Raw genomic sequence first — 17386 nt, 5'->3', positions numbered from 1 at the left:
GGCTGTATGGCAATGCAGGACACCCGAACAGAGAACACAAAGCAGGCGCTCCGTGGCTCCGCTGATCTGGCGTGTGAAGGTTGATGTGAGAGTTTCTGTAATTTCAAGATGTAAATGGGGTAATAAAACTGCCTGCAGTGACACAAGGACATGACTGATAGAGAAACTGGCTCACAGAACAGCTCACGTAAGGAGGGGGGGGTTAAAAGAGATTAAAAACACATCCATTAACAAGGCAAAGTACCTTTTTCCTGAAGAGTTTCTCTTCTTTTCCAAGTTTTAGCTGTTGGAAGAAAGAAAAGTAAAAACCCCAAAACAGGACATTTGTTGTGCTGTCTGTTGAGGAAAGCACCGTGGGCTGCCAAACCTCCACGTGCCGAGGTGCTTCCATGGCACAGTCCAGGCGATCCCTAAACGCTCCGGAGAGTCCACAGGGATGGGGAAAGGAAAGCACGGCCAGAAACCAGACAAGCAGAAACGGGAGCCGTGAATTTTGCTCTCCCGCTCCACCAAAGCGGCCCAGGCCCTGCACCTCTGCGCTGGGGTGTTCCCACCGTCGGGCCTCGAACGGCAGATGGCCGGTCCCAGGGAGCCACGCACGCAGCGCACAGCCAGCCGCTGAGCCTGATTTCAAAGCCATCATATATTTAGTCATGAGAAGAGTTACAACTAGATCTTCATGTCTACCTCTGCAAACCAGCGTTTCTGTATTCCCTAAGTAGCACGTTTTGCAATCTACGTGACAAACTCTGGATGCCCCTGCTCCAACAGCTCTCACGGATCGACCCAGGGAAGAGCTGTCCACAGCGGTCCCCTCCGCGGCTGTACAAGGTGTCACCCGCACAGCTCCCCTCGTCCCTTCTGGGTACTGCACGGTTGTGGATCAACAAAAAGCTGCCATGCGCCTCCATGTGGCTACAGACGGAAAGGTTCCCATTAAAAATGGATTTTCACCTCGTTCCTACTCCAAGTATCTGCTAGGGGTGTCTATTTAAAGTGGGTTTTCCAGCATTTTGAATAAAACAACAGCCATAGCCTAGTGTTTTCGGCCTCTGAGCACCCACCCAAGCTTTGCTATTCGAACTACCATCCTGTTGACTAGCAGTTTTCCGAAAGGAAAACACAACATCGCCGTTTCTTTCGAAACGACCCAGATTTCCTGAATGAGTTACAAGCCCGAAAGCGAGAGACCGGAGCCCGAGCAACCCGCGGGCACCCGCGCACGCATCTAGAAAGAGTGTGTGGCCATACCCGTTTTCTCATCGCGGGCTCCTGGGGTTTCTCAAATTTCCTTTTCCTTCGCAGATGCACCTCATCCGACTTCCTCCTCAGGATGGAGTCGACTTGGGCCTTCTTGGCATGCTCCTCCGATTTCCGCCTGGGCGTCTCTTCGCAGTCCCCTTTCCGCTTGGCGGCATCCGTCACCTCCTTGTTGTCCCTGTTCATTTTCTGTTCCTTCAGCAATGAGCCTGGGAGATTTGATGCGTATTTGAATCCTGGTCCGCGCTTTTGCTTGTACGCCAAAGAGACACAAAACACAAACAAACTTTATATCTTATGCCTTTCTGGGCTATTCAGAGGCCAGCTGCCGCCAGCGCTCGCGGGTTCGCCACTTTGTACCGGGCACAGTGATTAAAAGGGAGTTGGGGTAGCGGTAATTTTAACTTTTATGAAGTTACTTTTTATAACCACATGCTCTTTGCAAACAGAGACAGATGCTGAAACCAGTGTTTCACTAATCGCGAGACACTTCAGGTTTCGCATAACAACATTTTATACGATCCGGAAGAACTATTTTCATCTTAGAAGTTAAAACGCAGCAGCGCACAGAACTAATCTAAATATTCCCTGGGTGTGGGGTGAAGCGTTAGTATGTGGAACAGGACTATATAAGAAATATTAGGGATGAGAAAGCCATCGGCTTGTTTCCTTTGACTCAAGTGAATTAAGTACAAAACCGAAAGCTGCTACAGGGCAGAATTACATCTACAAGCCAGAGGGAACATGTGAGATTTTGTATCTCGCTCCAGCATCACTTATCCCCATTAAACTCACTTTTCCAGTTTTCCCTGCATGGTTGCACTTTGGACACTCCCAGCAGTTCGGCAGCTCGTCGTTAACCACACCGTCCGATTCCTTCACCTGCCGGGAGAGAGGCACAACTCGGGTCGCGATCGCGGGCAAAGCAGCTCGCGGCGGTCGCCCGGAGGCGGCTCGGACGGCTCCCACCCTCCCCGGTGCCGCTGCCGTGCGCGGGTGCCCGCGGGGAGCATGCCGCCCCGGCTGGCGTTCAGCACGGGGCTCGAGCCCCGGCGCTTCGCGAGGGCCGAGGGCGATGGCGGTCTGACACGAGGCACGCTCCGCTCCCGCGGAGAAGCGGACTGTAATCATCCCATCGCCAAACGTCCTCCCACGCCTCCGACTCGAAAAGCTCAGGCTTCTCCCCCCTCCAGCGAGCCGCAGCCCGATCTTTTAAAAGGGTTTTTTCCCCGCGCGCTCGTTCTCATACGCATTTATACGCTCAGGCATTTTTTAGAAGTGAAGAGCACTGTAATCAAGCGTTCCCTAAAACACGCTGCCTTTGTGTTGGAGAGCTAACAGTCCCCTGCGTCCAGCCCCCAAGTCCCCATGCCCATAGAAACGGGAGCTGCCAGGTCAGTCAGGGAACAGGCAAACTTTTATCGGTCTCACAAAGACATTTGTAAGGCTTCTCGCAGCCACGATTATCCAGCTACGGCAACGAAGAGAAACGCTTACCACTTCTGTTTTATTACCGCCGAGGGACTGTGGCATTTTGCTCTTTAAAAGAGCAAAAGCGCGCTCGGTGTGGTTACACTGCAATTAAAAGCACAGTCCTGCCCTACGCAGCAGAAAAGCTGGGTTTTGAATTTCCACGTAGGAGCCCGTGTTACTTCCCAAACGGGAGATAGGTGTTTCTGAAAAGAAATTCCTGTGAATGAAACCGAAAAGTAGAGCTAAGCTAAAAACCACCCTCCACGCAAACACACACACTCGCAGATGGCACATTCACATCTTAAGGGTTCAATTGTATTTTTAGAAAAAAGCCTTGGAGGGAAAAAAAAAAAAAAAAAAAGATGTATCGCTATTGTAGAAGTGAAAAACATGCGACTGTCAAGACCAGCAGCTGGGCGGCAGCAGCACAGGCGGGGAGGCTGCAGCTGGAGCAGGCACGGCCAAGGATCGGCGGATCTGCCGCGTTTCTGGAGCGCGGCCGGCCCGGCGAAGCCGCCGGCGGGTTGCGGGAGCATGCCCTTGCTCCGCGGGGAACCGCTGCCTCCGTCCCCGCACCAGACGCTTTCACCATCAAGCGAGAGTGATGACACGTCAGCCTCTTTCGGCAAGTCTTCTGGAGTTAATGAACGAGTAAATGAAGTGGGCAGGATTGAAAGACTGGTTTTATCACAACCGTGTGCCTTTGAACCTTCTTTCCCATGGCGAGTGGAGGATACTCCAGAAGGAGCTGCATACATCTCCGCCTCGGGGGAGCAATTCCTGGCCCCGGCCCAGGCTGGGAACAAGTTATTTCCCGCAGTGAATGTAGAACAAATGCTACCAAAGGCAAAGCGTTACAGCTCCGTCCCTTCTGTGGAGTTTAAGGAACCAAACAGATGTGAGGAGCTGTAAGCAACCTCATTAGACGCACACAAACCTGCCGCTGAATCTGTCCCGAGCCTCCCAGGCTGGGCGGGAGCCGGTTCTGCGCCCTCGCCATGAACCGCAGGTGGGTGTCCAAGCCCCCGTGCGAGGCACCTTCGGAAACGCACCCGCACACGCCAAGGCTAAACGCGAGGCTACGCAACTCTGAAGCCTTCCTAGCTCCTCGAGACGCTAGAGGGTTAGTCCTCCGCAGTGCTGGTTAAGGCATTCCCACCAAATTAGCTCAGCTATTAGCCCATGGTAGAGGACAGACACATCGGCAGATGCTGAGAGATCACCCTGTGAGAATGGTTCTCTGATGGAGAAAACCCACCACAAATGTGCACAGCCAAACCAGGAATTTGGAACTGGATGAGCTCCAAACCAGGAGGACTCTGCCGGGGGGACGAACTACCCTGGGCACGCGCTGAACTACTCCATGAGCTTTGGAGATACCTTGGAAGTACTGACCAAGCAAGGGAATTCTCTCCACGTGGAAATAAGAAACTCAGAAAAACACATTCATTCCTTCACTCATCCAGTTTCTTCTAGTCTCCCCCAAAAGCACATTTTCCAGACAAGTTTTACTGGAGATGACACCCACAGTTCATGTGCATTACTGCTTATCTACCGAGCAGGACAGGGAAGGACTTTCTCTTGGGTGGAGAAGAGAGGCAGCTGCCCAGGTGCTGTGTCTGCACCCAAGGGTGTTTCCCACAAGTACTATTTATGGGGCTCCATCCTCTGGGCTTAAGTCCACGTCAGGGGCCCGAACACCATGTAGACATAACACAGCAACTGAGTCTTTCATCCCACAGAAAATCACAGAAGCCAGGAATAACGAGCAAAGTGAAAAATCAATGGAAAGGCTCCATTTTCCTTTTGCTCTTCTCCTGTGCAGCCTCCTCTTGTCTTCCAAGGGGATTTCCAAATCCTACTGGCAATGGGGCCCTTTTGTCCCAGTAATAGTATCAGTTATCCCATCGTTCCAGCTTGCCAGGAGCATTGGGAAATTATGAGACATGCAAGGCACACCATAAATCTCCCACTGCTCAATTTTCAGAGACACCTGAAGCAACATTGTTCCCAGTTACCAAAACACCACCCAAAACACCACCTATGCATAAAAGAACAAACAGCCCTTGCTTGATTTCACAGGTCTGACCCACATCCTGTGTAACTAGCCCCAAATGTGGTACGGGGAGGGGAAACTGTACTTGACTGCCACTAGACAACAATCCTCTCCTCCGGACCCAGCCGTGCAGCGTCACCGATACTGCGAAACAAGGGATGGGGGAGTGCAGGGTGCTTTCAGGAATGACTAGAATAGCAAAAGAGCAGCTAGAAGTCAGGGCTGAGGCACCTCCGAAAAGGAGCAGCTCCCTCCCCTGCTCCATCAACCCCCGGACGCCTGGCTGAAGCAGAGCCAGGCAAGCACAGCTCCCCCTCCAAACCCCACCGGGGCAGGAGCTTGGGCACCCCGTTCCTCGGGGAGCAGGGAGACAGCCACAGCTCTGGTGTGCAGCTACCTACTTTCTGCTCTGATGAATCACACACACACACACACACACACACACACACACACACACACCCCGTCTGGAGCAACACAGCGCAAGGACAACCAAAGAGCAGCAGAGCATCACCTGGGGCCTGCACAGGGAGCAAACCCCCCCTCCCAGAGATCCCGGAGGGCCCAAAGCTGCTTTCTGGGGCACGGTGTGTCAGAATACATTTGTTCTGGCAAATCACTTTAACCATAAACAAATCAGCAACAGGAAATGGCTGAGCAGCTGAAACACAACCAGCTCTGGAGAAGAGAAGCTTCCAAAAGCTCACACACAAATACATGCCCAAAACAACACTTCTGCTACCAGCAAAGAAACTAGCTGCTCACATGACTCAAGTCAGCCAAGGGTGAGCGCTCCTGCAGCCTGGAGCTTGCTCAGTTTGCTCTCTAGAGCTGCAGCATTTGCTGGCAGATCCTTAAAGCCAGCTGCCACTGAACAGCACATCTGTGCCTGGACAAACACAGACAGCAAACTACTCATCTGCGCTTTGTGGGCCATGGGAAGGAGCTGCTGCTAAGGGGGCTGCGACCCTAACTCATCCAAAGCTACAGGCAGATTTTTCTGCCATCCGGAAACAAGTCAGTGTCGAAAACTCAGCTGAGCTTTCTGTCCCACCTGAGACTCCTCACTTCCTTAAACGCGAGGCAAACAAAACCCCCTGCAGAACATCTGCACGCGAGCACATCTCCAAGGCCGTCCGAAGCGAGAGCCTCCGCGCACAGGGCTGCCGGTTACACCAGGCGACGACCCCTCCAGCCAGCCAGGCGCTGGGTGCTGTGGCTGTCACCGTCACCCTGCTTCTCACACCAGCTCTTCGCTCACTGAGTTTCCAAAGATGAAAATGTGAAAGCTTTCTACTTGCTGTACGCTACTTTGACATTAAAGTGATACCCAACCCAGCTTTACTTCCAACAAGTATCACCTCCTCGTACTCACCTTAAGGCATCCTGGGTGTATTATTTCATTACAGATGGAGCATTCCATTAGCATGAGATTAAACTTGCTCTCCTCCTCTTCCACAGTGTCCTCTTTCCCAGCTTCTCCGCACACCAGACACACAGCAGTATGAGGCAACACCGGCTGTTTACACATAGCAGAAAGAAGCCTTGATCAGGGCACAGAAAGCATACGGAAATAGAAGATCACAACGTTCATTCACAGTATTCTCCTTCCAAAGTTTTGGAGAGAGAAGATAAAGAAGGCTTAATTATGCAAGCAGCCAAAGGCTTCTTTTCAGCTGATCAATGAAGGCAAGAAAACCTGGGTAACATTTGGGGCTGAGCACCCACACCAAGCATCACAGGACACCTATCAGGGAACGACAGTGCCCTCCCTGTAGCAACGCGGATCAGTGGGGAATTCCAGGGATGAAAAGGAATAATTGTTTTGTGGTCCCTTGGATCAGTGAGCTCACACACATGTTGGTACGTGAGTCACTTCACTGTGACACAGTGGGAGGAAAAAAAGCAACCTGGAACATCACAGGCACATCCACTAAGCTTCACAATCTGACCAACAATTTGGCAACTCCCCCATTTTACAAGCTGGGCAGCCAGAGGTTACGGGAGCCAATCCAGGCCACACAGCGAGTCCACAACAGAGCCGAGAGGCGGCCTTTTGCTGACCGATAGTCCATTATAGCATCGGCTTGAAGGCCCTGCTCCCAACCGCAACATCGTGAAACGCTGCACAGACACTTAGAAAGAGAATTCCTCTCCCAGAAGGGCGACAAGTGGGAAATGTGGTGATTTTTCCTGTTTTCACTGATGTAGGAGGACAGCTGTAGCATCTCATATTTCTGTCCCCCAAGTCAAAGCACTGAATGCCAGTCTAATTAGAAAAAGCTACCCTTGCGCTAACGAAGAACAACATTCTGGTTTGCTGCAATAGGGTGTAAGCCTCATTACAAGAAAGGGAACCAAGATCCTCATAAGAACCTGGCTGTAATGTGAAATAAGATCAATTAGGTTACAACTCAACTACCAAGTAGCTGGAGCTAGAGATGTGGCCTTTCACAGCAAGGACCTCTCCTGTGCGGTGTGAGTAAAATGTCTAACTGGGTAACTGTATATTGAATGAAACCTTTGCAGCAACAGTGTATCCTTCAAGAAATTTCAGACATAGGAAAAAACTAGCTGTGGTAAGACACCGCAGAGTACAGTGCCCCACGCACCAGCATACGTTAGCCCTGGCAACGCTTCTCTGCTTTCTCATGCCAGGCTCCATTTCAAAAGCCTTTCGCAAATGTTATTTAATTCCTACCCTTCTTCCAGGCTCTCAACAGGAATCCCCCAGATCCCACTGCCTCAGGGGGTAAACCAGAGAAAAGTTAAGTTGTCCAGAGCCATACAAGTTCTGCCCACTTGCTCCGTCTGATCTCCCACATGGCAATAATTTATATCCACACGCAAGGACTGCGGCAAGCACGGACACCCCAGGAGCACCAGAGATGTTTCTGCACTGCTGAAGGGCCGGAGAAGCAGCGTGCTGTCGCGACTGGTCCTCCCAGCACTGACCCCCCGCGCTCCCCTCAGACCCACCCAACGCAGCAGGGAGCATCCCAGGCGCTCCTGCCCCCTTCTTGATTGAACCAGGGATGCAGAGGAGCTTCCTGCTCTCCAAAGCGCAGTACAGGCTCTCTTAAGGCTTCCGAGTGTAACGAAAGTTGGGGTCTAGTTAATATTGTCAACAATATTAACTAGAGGAAACAACAGTCCCAGAACTGTGGGGATCGTTACTTCCGCAGAGCCTTCTTTGGAGAGTTTTCTTCTGTTTTTGCTGGAAGCTGTTGGATACGTACCACAACGTGGTCCTATTGCAATTGCTAGCGAACATAATGACCAAGAGTAAAGACAACAGGATTACTTACAGAAACGTAAAGTCCCATTACAAGTTACCGCAGTTCAACTGGTTAATTTTCTAGGCTTTTGCTGCTCTAAGGAAGTTTATAGTAGTCGCACTGCTATTTACACCAATGGGAACCTCCAAAGCGTAGAGCTGCCTCTAGAGCTCATGTAAAGCCTGGATGAGGAACCAAAATACACTGGCCACCAAGCCCTGTGCTCTAAACGGGGCTCTTGGAAATAAAACTGCACCTACTGCCTGAAGAAAAATACTTTTTGGTAAGCGGGGAGAGGATGGGAAGGCGACTACGCTCAGCCAGAAGAGAACCCAGTCCATCTCCTCCAAAAGGCTCAGCCTGTGTATCAAGATTAAAACCGCTTAGTGTGAAAGTTTCCTTCATCAGGCAGGACAATAAAGCACACTTCAGCCCTAATTTAATCCCTCTGCAAAAAAGGCAGCAGGATCTTACAATTTCTTCTCCCTGGAGAATAATAAATTCTTCATCCATGCTGTTCGATTCATGCCACACTCCAGGAAATCAAGCGTTCAAAGAAAAGACACTTGAGCTGCAAAAGCACTCTGCAGAAAGGTAGATATTCTATGTACTGAAAGATGCCGGAGAGCCGAAACCAACCCTCTGTGCCAAAACAGCGCGTAGCTCAGAACAGGACAAGGCGTGAGCTACCGGGAGCAACTACTGGAAACACTAAGTGCTTCTCAGTTTTTAAAGCCTGACCATGCCACCTAACGCCTCCACTTCAGCTTCCTCAACAGGATTAAAGAAAAAAGCCCAGGTGAAAGGAACAGTAACAAGACTAAATCAAGAGTCAGATGAAAATCAGTACAGATAGGGTAATTTTTCAGTTATGAATAGACAACATTCCTTCCCCTTTAAGAACAAACCACCCCCTTCAGAAGCTGATGCTGTTTAACACCCACAAACAAAAGGTCTTCCAGTTTATCAGTACAAGGCTTAAACTTGCCAGGGTAGCTGACCACAGCTAAAACTAGGAGGAAAGCTACAGCTAATTCTTATGCTTGGGAGGGTGCACTGAACCCTGAGGGGAAGCTCAGCGGCACAGTCAACGGGAAAGCAATGGCTTCGAAAGGTGCTTGGACAACTCAACGGGAGTAAAATCTTTCAATGTTTGTCAAGTACAAAGCTATCACTCAGGGCTCAAGAAACTTCTCAGCAATGTATCACTGGAACCCAGGAAACTGTCCTCAACTATCTACTTGCCCTGTTCTGATGCAAATCACCAGGCAGCCATTTCCAGTCCCTGCAGAAGACAAGACCCTGGGCTGGATGGCTCTTGTGGACCAGACCCTCCCACAGGCCTAGGTAACAGCAAACAAATTCAAATTCAGACCTCACTTAGCCTGGGGCTGGGGTCAGCAGTGCCAAGATCTTGGGGGATGCCAGTCTAAGATTTCCCCACATCTTAAGTTGGTTAAGTAGCTAAGGTGGTAAAGATGGTCGCAAGGTGGTTGTTCAGGAAAATCAAAAAAGATTCAAACCAAACAGGCCTCTTCCACTTTTGAATCAGAACTTCCCTCTGTTCCCCTCTTCCCCCAAATCTCAGCACTTTACAGTGATTAGAGCGCTGAATTCTGGTGTATTGATAATCTCCACACCTGCCTTCCATACTACTGAGAACAAAAGCAGCGATATTAAGCTTCAGGAGTTTAAGAGTTTTGAGGGAGTAGAGGTGGAAAGCAAGGGGGAAAAAAAGGGCAGGGATTACATTGTTTTGCCATTTTATGGACTACGTAAGGAGGAGAGTTCTCGGTTCCAGGCCTTGTCATCAGGAGACACACACATAGGAAAGAAATCTCCGAAAGTGCTGTAGCAACAGGTGCACTTACTGCAATGCACTGCCTCATGATGCAGGACTGCTTCATCCTGCCAGGCCCCCCAAATTTCTTCATGTCTTTGCAGAAGTGACACTCGCCGCACTCTGTCCGCAGACACGCCTCGCACTTGCGGCATCGCGTCCTCCTCCGACGTGCTCCCGCGGTTGTCCGATTAGCCGCTAGCTTCACCGCAGACGCAGTGCCCAGCTTCCCTTTGGGCCGTCCGACTGCCCTGTTCTGAAAGAGCCAGACACAAAAGGTTAGTGACGCGCCCCGCTTGCCACGCAGGCTACAGAAACTCCTGGGGCAGGTACCGTGCACCTCTTCGATGCAAAACCGACAGATGTATCAGAAACACACACAGATGGGCAATACTTAGCGTACGCGCACAATCACTCTTACAGCTAAACGAGTTCCCTCTGTTTTTGGGAAGATGCACTGCCAAAAGACAAAGAAAGCCAGGCAGACATGGGACCCCACAGCTGCAGCAAACCCACTTCCCCAGGAGGGCAGCCGGAGCCTGCTCGCACACAGCCCGCTGCCGAGCCTCGTCCCAAGCGACGTGCGTGGCTCAGACCAGAGAGACCGTCGGTGCCAGCGCTGAGCTTTGGGCTAGGAGGCTCCTACGACTGTGCTCAGGTTAAGCCAGGAGGTCTGTTTTCCTCCTTGGGAAATGGAAGAATCCAAGGAGGCAGCAAAAGCAATTCTGAGGCTAGGTACAACAGGGAAACATTCAGCAACAGTGACTCAAGCCACTGCAATCTTCCTAAAAGAAAGAGGAGCGTATGAACCGCTGCCAAGTGATAAAGTAGGAAATAAAACACAAATACTACAAAACCCTTCCAAAAGGGCTCCCTTCATATCTAGCACTAACAAGTGCTCAAAAATAGCATACTAACCGATGCCTGCCAAAGGCTAAAAAGGGCATCCCGGGTCTAGATTTCAGTGACCTTCAAGGCAGAAGCTAAAGGAGCATGACGAGACTTTGAATGATTAGGTTAACTACAACATACTCACTCTGGATGTCTAAATTTCATGTTCCCATCAGAAACTCCAAACACGAGGACATACAGCTCAAGCCAAACTACAATGTAATTGTACGGGAGTAACTACACAAGAACTAGCGTGGCCAGTTCTCACCACTGACAGCTTTCTCCATAAAGATGATCAAAAATAGGACTGCAAAGCTCATCTGTTCTGGTGTTTATACAACTTTTCCACTTTCTGCACATCTCAGCATCTGAATGACAGAGAAGGCAGTTTCGCTTTCTGTTCCCGCTGAACCCTGGGCAGTCGCTAAGGCAGAAGGATGCTGGCTAAAGCAAGCCACACGCAGCTTCCACTGCCCTTTTTAAGAGAGAGGTCCATGGAGACATTCTATCTGGGACTGCGGAGGCTTCCCCGAGCGTCCTGCTACGCAAGCCTGAAGGAAAACCACATTGATGAGTACTTGATCTTCCTGCCAGCTGAGCCAGCAAGCCTCTGCTGCGATTTCGTTAACTGCCCAAGAGTGCCAGTGTTTCAACGCAGAGTCTCGATCCCAGGAGCGGCAGTGCCGGGCGAGCGGAGGAGCAAGGAGCTGTACCTCTGATTTCTCCTCTTCGCGCAGACTCGCTGCCGTAGCGGAGCGGGGAGAAAGCGCTGCTCAGCGGAGGCGGCCACGCAGACTTCAGGAAGTTTTTAACTACGTTCCTTCTGAACGGTTTTTGTTCTGCTTACGAGCTGAATCCTCCTGCGCTAGCTGAACAGGGGAAGGTGTCGCTCCCCATCGGGAACTGCACCAGAAGCCTGGATTTGAGATCAAACATCCTAAAGAATAAATATTTGTCCTTCAGACTAACTTTCAGACTCTCAAGGACAGAGTCAGCTCTGGCAGGGCTGGCTTAGAAGCACCTAGGTAAGGGCTCATTTCCCACCTCAGCATGAACCACCCCGACCTTCTCTCGAGTAAAGTCTCCCTCCGCTCACAAACAAAGTGTGAAACGTGAACCAGAGGCCAGACTTGGGTGGGAACCGAAAAACACGCGACCACCTGTGCAGCTCCCCTCCGCCAACAGCACACGGAAGATCATGCCCAGCTCTAGGGGCGGACCTGAGCTAACCCCAGTTTTTCAAGGCGGCAAACACCAGTTACAATACCATCACCAAGGTCTGATTTTTTTAAATGCAATCTCTTTCAACTAGGCATCAAACCAGCTGCTTTCCCAGTTGGGAGGCATCTTCCGATTGTCACAGTAACGTGAGCCAAGACCTAATTCCCAGGACCATGTCTTAAACACCAGGACACTGCAAGATGCAAGGGGAAAAGAGACTCCACCTGACGACAGGATTTGAACCCTGACCATAAAAAAGGAGAGCAAAGGGACAAGAGTGAGTCAGAAGCCAGACAGCACCGCACAACTCCGACTCCCGTGCAGACCCTCAACACGCGGCACGAGGATGCAGAGACACCGACCTCTGATCGCACCATGCGCAACAGATTTCTTATCCTCTTCATTGCACATTCGGAAATTCAAGCCATCATATTGGCCACGTTTGTACTAACTTACCAGCTGACCACAACGCCCTCGATCCAACGCACATTCTCACCACACCACGTCCTGTCAGCACCGCTCGAGAGGCCTGGCAGGAATTCCCACTAGTATCTAGTTTCAAGGGGCTCAACTTGGTCCCTTAAAAACCTTAACAGAAGGAAATGCGGCCTGCGGGTTGCTATCCCAAAAAGGGGCTGGGATTCAAGGGGGGAGAAGGAGCCTCCAACACGACTTGGGGTTTATTCAGCGTGTGGCAGAGCGCCAGATAAACTCCAGGCTGATGTTAGTGAACAGACACGGCCGGATTTCCAGCTCAGGCTGCAGCTTTGCAGCACGCCAGCCCCGGGAGCGAAGCCGCGCGAGGGACCTCCTTCGCGGCCCTTGTTCCCATCTCCGCGCCGAACTCGCCACCCTCCTGACAGCCCTGCGGAGCAGCGGCTAAGCGGAGGGGGCGGCAGGAATCCCATGGGCTGGCTTTACCACGGAGGCCAGCAAACAGCGGCTCCATGGCCTCGGGAGCAGGATTGGGTGACACGCTCAGCCCCAGGCTAGTTTGTGGCCAGATGGCTTCTCCCACCTATTAGCTCCTATTATCTCCTCTCCCGACAAGCCCGCAAGCCGAGACCCCCGAACTCGAAGCACAGCCTTCACCCGCTGACGCCGTCGTCCCCAGCAGCAGCTCCGAGAGCTGTGGAGAAAAGGAAATGTATGCCAAACTCGAACAGATACTTTTCTAACTCTTACAACGAACCCCAAGGAGCCAAGACAGGGCCTGCCTGACCTCCTACCATGGCAAACCCCTGCATCTTCCAGCACCTCCTCCGAAAGCGCGTCCGTACTCCCCTGGCACAGCGACAGCCTTCGAAAGCAGGGTAGGAGGATGCTGGAGCGATGACAGCCGCTTCCCAAGCTCCCAACAAAGGCTGCGCAAATGGCTGCTGAAACCGATCAGGATTAATGCACTAAACACCTACTTCCAAGATACTGAGACCTACAAAGTCAGTGAACTCACACCGCCAGCCTTCCAAAGCCAGAGGCGTTAAGAGGACATCCTGCTGTCCCCCCCGCCAGACTACTGCTGCGCAACGCACCCCGAGCAAAACCGACCGCCGAGAGCCCGCTCCTGCCCGAATCCTGCCCCTGCGGGATCCAGCGCAGCTTGGGTACCTGGAACAGGTCCTGGCCATCAAACACAATATACTGGGAACCACAAAGCCATTTACAAGCAATGAATTTGGCATCACTCTCCCCTCCACGGCGATTCAACACTCCTACTCTTCAGAGCAGGAAGGGGACAAATTAGCAAACTGATCTTCACATGTGCACAGAGTCCCTAAAACCCCACCAAATTCAACAGAGCCCCAGGTGGACAACAGCTGGGGAGGGAACTGGATGGGAAGAAAAAGCCCTTGGTGATTCAGGGTCTCAACTTTCACCATGTCTCACACTTTCAGCATGTGTCATTCTGCCTGTTCACCCCGGACCGTTGGAGCCCAGCGTCGGAGACGGCGGGGCGCTGAGGACCCGCATGCCTCGTGCCCAGCTCTTCGACAACAGAACCTCAACTTTGATGTTTACAGTGACGTTTTTCTAACCTTTACAGTTGTGAAGAATAACCAAAAAACCCTCAGATTAACAGCAACAGAGGGCGATCAGACTTTGGAGAGAAACACTTCAAGAGCCACCAGCTGCTCAACGCATTGTAAGTAGGTGCTGATGCTGTAACCACTGCCCGCTGTGGCCCCAACGCCAGCGCGGCTCTGCGGGAGCTGTCCCTGGGCACCGTCAGACACCAACCCCTCCGCTTCCTCCACGCGGGAGGAAGATCAGCTGATGGCACAAGCCAGGCTAGGAGCAGGGTCCCGGCCTGCCCTAAAAGCCAGGCTGACGACGCCTGCAGCCCTGAGACCAGCTCTTCCGCACGTGGCCTTTGCCCGGCACGGGTCTCGTTCCTCCACTCAGCTTCACGCACCGCTTAACCACCGCCGGCAACGCTGTACCGCGATTCCAGACTCGATGCTTCCCACCAAAATCCAGGCACAGGCGCAGCGCCCTTCTGCGGGGCTCCCGCCCGCGGCCAGCTCGCCGAGACCCTGGAGCACTTCGCTTCCCAACCAAGCACAATCCGACCAGCTCACGTACCCGCTGCACAAATCCCTCCGAGAAAAGACGCTTTATATCGCTTCAGTTTTCATATTTTCAAGGTGCCGTATAAACACATCCCTTCTACTTGCAAGACAGGGGTGTTTTGCTTTCATAACAGATGGACGGGTTGCGGTTTATTCTATTTGCAGTAGCTGGGCCGAGTCTGCACGATGGCATCAGCCCCGAAAGGAAAGCGAGGAGCCGGGTCCCCCCGGGCGCCCGTCCCTGCCGCCACCCGCCCGCAGCGCTGCCTCTGCACACAACCCGAAACACAGCTGGAACAGAGGCATTTAAACACCAGGATTTTCTTTGTATCGCCAGATAAACGCACACAGAAAGACCATCCTCACCACCACTCACAGATCTCACCAGCTGAAACGCCTCTGGGATGACGCTCCCAGCCCAGGGCCAGCAAAAACAGCACTAACTTTCGGCACGGCTCCAGGAACGCGCCGCTCTCCCAGCCTCCGCTCGGCCTTGCCGGGCTGATGGGACACACGCGAGGCACCGAGCAGAGACCCGGAGTCGTTCACGAGAAGTCTCGAGGAGGAATCAGACCCTCGCCGCACCGGGCACCTCGGGTCCCGAAGCCCCCGCTCAGCGAACGAGGGGCGTCACGGGGCAGGGCAGCCACCGCGCCCGGCCGTCCCCAGGCAGGATTGAGACCACCCCGATGGTCAAAGGCTGCCGTCTCCGCCAATTCCCACCTACGGACTTTCCCATCCTCCGGTGCGAAAAATGACGCAGCTGCTGGCGACCGCTGCCGTGGCTCGGCACGCCGAGCTCCACGACCCAACGACCGGCTCCCGCAAGCAGACAGACAAACTTCTACCTTGGGGTTCATCCGTGCGCTAGCGACACGCCGCCAGCTTTTCTGCCAACACAGCTACGTTGTTCAGGGTGCGATAAACCGGCACGTCTGTGCCAGGGCAAGTCCCCTGGCTTATTTTCCTCTGGTGCTGAGGAGGTAGAAGTTAGGCCTGGAGGGTGGAATAAGATATATCGGCAAAAATATGCTTCTGTAGATAAGCTGCACCCAAAGCAGGAGCTCTTAAAAAGGAAGAACGCCAGTAAATCACACGGACTTGGGGCACCTTGTGCAAACATAGCTTTTCTTGCTGCTACTTCAGAAGAAATCCCCTCCCGCGAGTGTTTTTTGTGGGATAACCGTTTACACAAGCGGCTTTCGCCAGGCCAAGCGTCGCTGTCGGCAACCTCGGCCCTGGGTGCCCCGAGCACGGTGCTGCTCCCCCGCCGGGCTACGGCGCTTCCGACCCCGCCAAATCCCACCCGCGCTCACGCCGGAAAACCTGGCCATCTCCACCTTCTCAGCTTAGACCTGGGGAAGAAGGACAGACCGAAGGTGAAGAGGAGGAAGAAGCTTGCACAAACCCCGCAGCTCCTGTCTGAGCACTAAAGCTGTGACACCTGTAGAGTTAAAACGTCTCAGCCGATACCGAGCAGGGACTATCGAAGGGGAATAAGGCTACGGCACACTGATTTAACATGTCCTGCACAGAAAAATACAGCAGCTACATGTGTTAAAAGCAGACTCGTATGAAAATATAACTGGGTCCACGCTAAGCTTTTCATTGTGCTGTTTTGAACAAAGAGAATGAGAAACACTCCATACACCTTTGCTACACAGGCCACAACGCTAAAATTTAGGTTCAGATCAAAACCTTTAAAGAGTCACACATGAAGGATCGCCACTTCTCTGCATTAATTTTTGTTTTAAGCTCCTAAGACAAGCAAACGCTATCAAGCCTTACGTTTCAGCAGAAATGAAGAATCCCAGAATATCACCAACTTTTCAGATTCCCCCAGCAAGAACCAGCACCTTCAGCAGCGCTTTCACAGCTGCTTCAACGCAGCTGGGACCAATCTGCCTTCGAGCTATTACCTCTTTAAAAAGAGCACGCAGCAATCGCACCAAAACAGGGAAGCAAATGGAAGAGGCCTAGCACGGGACAAAGTTTCGAAAAGGGAAGAGGGGCCGGGACGTTTCAGCTCTGGGGCCTGGGAGGTCAGCAGCAACCGAGCAGCAGCACCAGCCCGGTCGTTCCCGCAACGCTCGGAAGTAAGCGAAGGCTTTAATAAAGTTACTCATCCAAGAACCGGCCTCGTTTCTTGCACTGCCGCGACAACAGGCCAGTGCAGCGCATTAACATCTCTCCTAGCGCTCCCAGAGCGGATCTGCCCCCGCCGGGGAGCACCCACGGTGCTGCTGCCGTCCGGCCTCGGCTCTTCCCGGCCTCGCTTTCCTGCTGCGATTACCGAACAAAAAGTAGCACAATTAGCAGAGGCGAAGCGGGTGCTGGGGGCTAGACTCAATACCTGGCCTACGCACTGACTTGTTGCAAATTACAAGACTATTTTAAAGAGCAAATCACCTTGAGTTATGAACAAAAACATCAAGTTTAGGCTTAAATCGCAGGCACGTGTTTAATTCTATTCCTGGTGCATTTTTAATTGCTCAGACAGTTCTTAGAGAGTAAAATATGCAACCTAGAGCACACGTTCTGGATTATTTTTCACAGATTACTCTATAAATTTAAAAAGTTTACTCCTTTTACCCCCAAAGGGGGAGAAAAAAAAAAAAAACTTCACGGACCAGACCCTGGAAGTATTAATAAAAGTTGTGTGTCCGTTGTAGGACGCATCCTTCTCTCTGTGCCACGGCCCTTGTGCCCGGGAGGGGAAAGGGGCTTTCGGCTGTGTGTGAGAGCGAAGGAGGGGAGCAGGGGGGGCACCAGGCTCCCTCCCCGCTCTCCCGGGAAGGTT

General features: G+C 52.2%; 1 protein-coding gene across 9 annotated transcripts in view; it reads right to left on the bottom strand.

The window, feature by feature from the left end:
• The window catches only part of KDM2B (lysine demethylase 2B), a 118794-nt gene that overhangs the window by 6991 nt on the left and 94417 nt on the right, over window positions 1-17386 (bottom strand). For 6 of the 9 annotated variants that reach the window (XM_026114569.2, XM_026114572.2, XM_026114575.2 and 3 more), the window contains 5 exons: window positions 9936-10160; window positions 6162-6305; window positions 2056-2142; window positions 1252-1521; window positions 245-283 (listed from right to left, as the gene is read on the bottom strand). In XM_026114569.2, coding sequence (XP_025970354.1) covers window positions 245-283; window positions 1252-1521; window positions 2056-2142; window positions 6162-6305; window positions 9936-10160 — 765 coding nt within the window. The remainder of the gene's footprint in view (window positions 1-244; window positions 284-1251; window positions 1522-2055; window positions 2143-6161; window positions 6306-9935; window positions 10161-17386) is intronic. The other 3 variants (XM_026114570.2, XM_026114573.2, XM_026114571.2) reach the window with 2 other exon arrangements.

This window comes from Dromaius novaehollandiae, chromosome 17, assembly GCF_036370855.1.
Source record: "Dromaius novaehollandiae isolate bDroNov1 chromosome 17, bDroNov1.hap1, whole genome shotgun sequence".
NCBI lineage: Eukaryota > Metazoa > Chordata > Aves > Casuariiformes > Dromaiidae > Dromaius > Dromaius novaehollandiae.
This window is presented reverse-complemented; position numbering and strand designations above follow the sequence as displayed.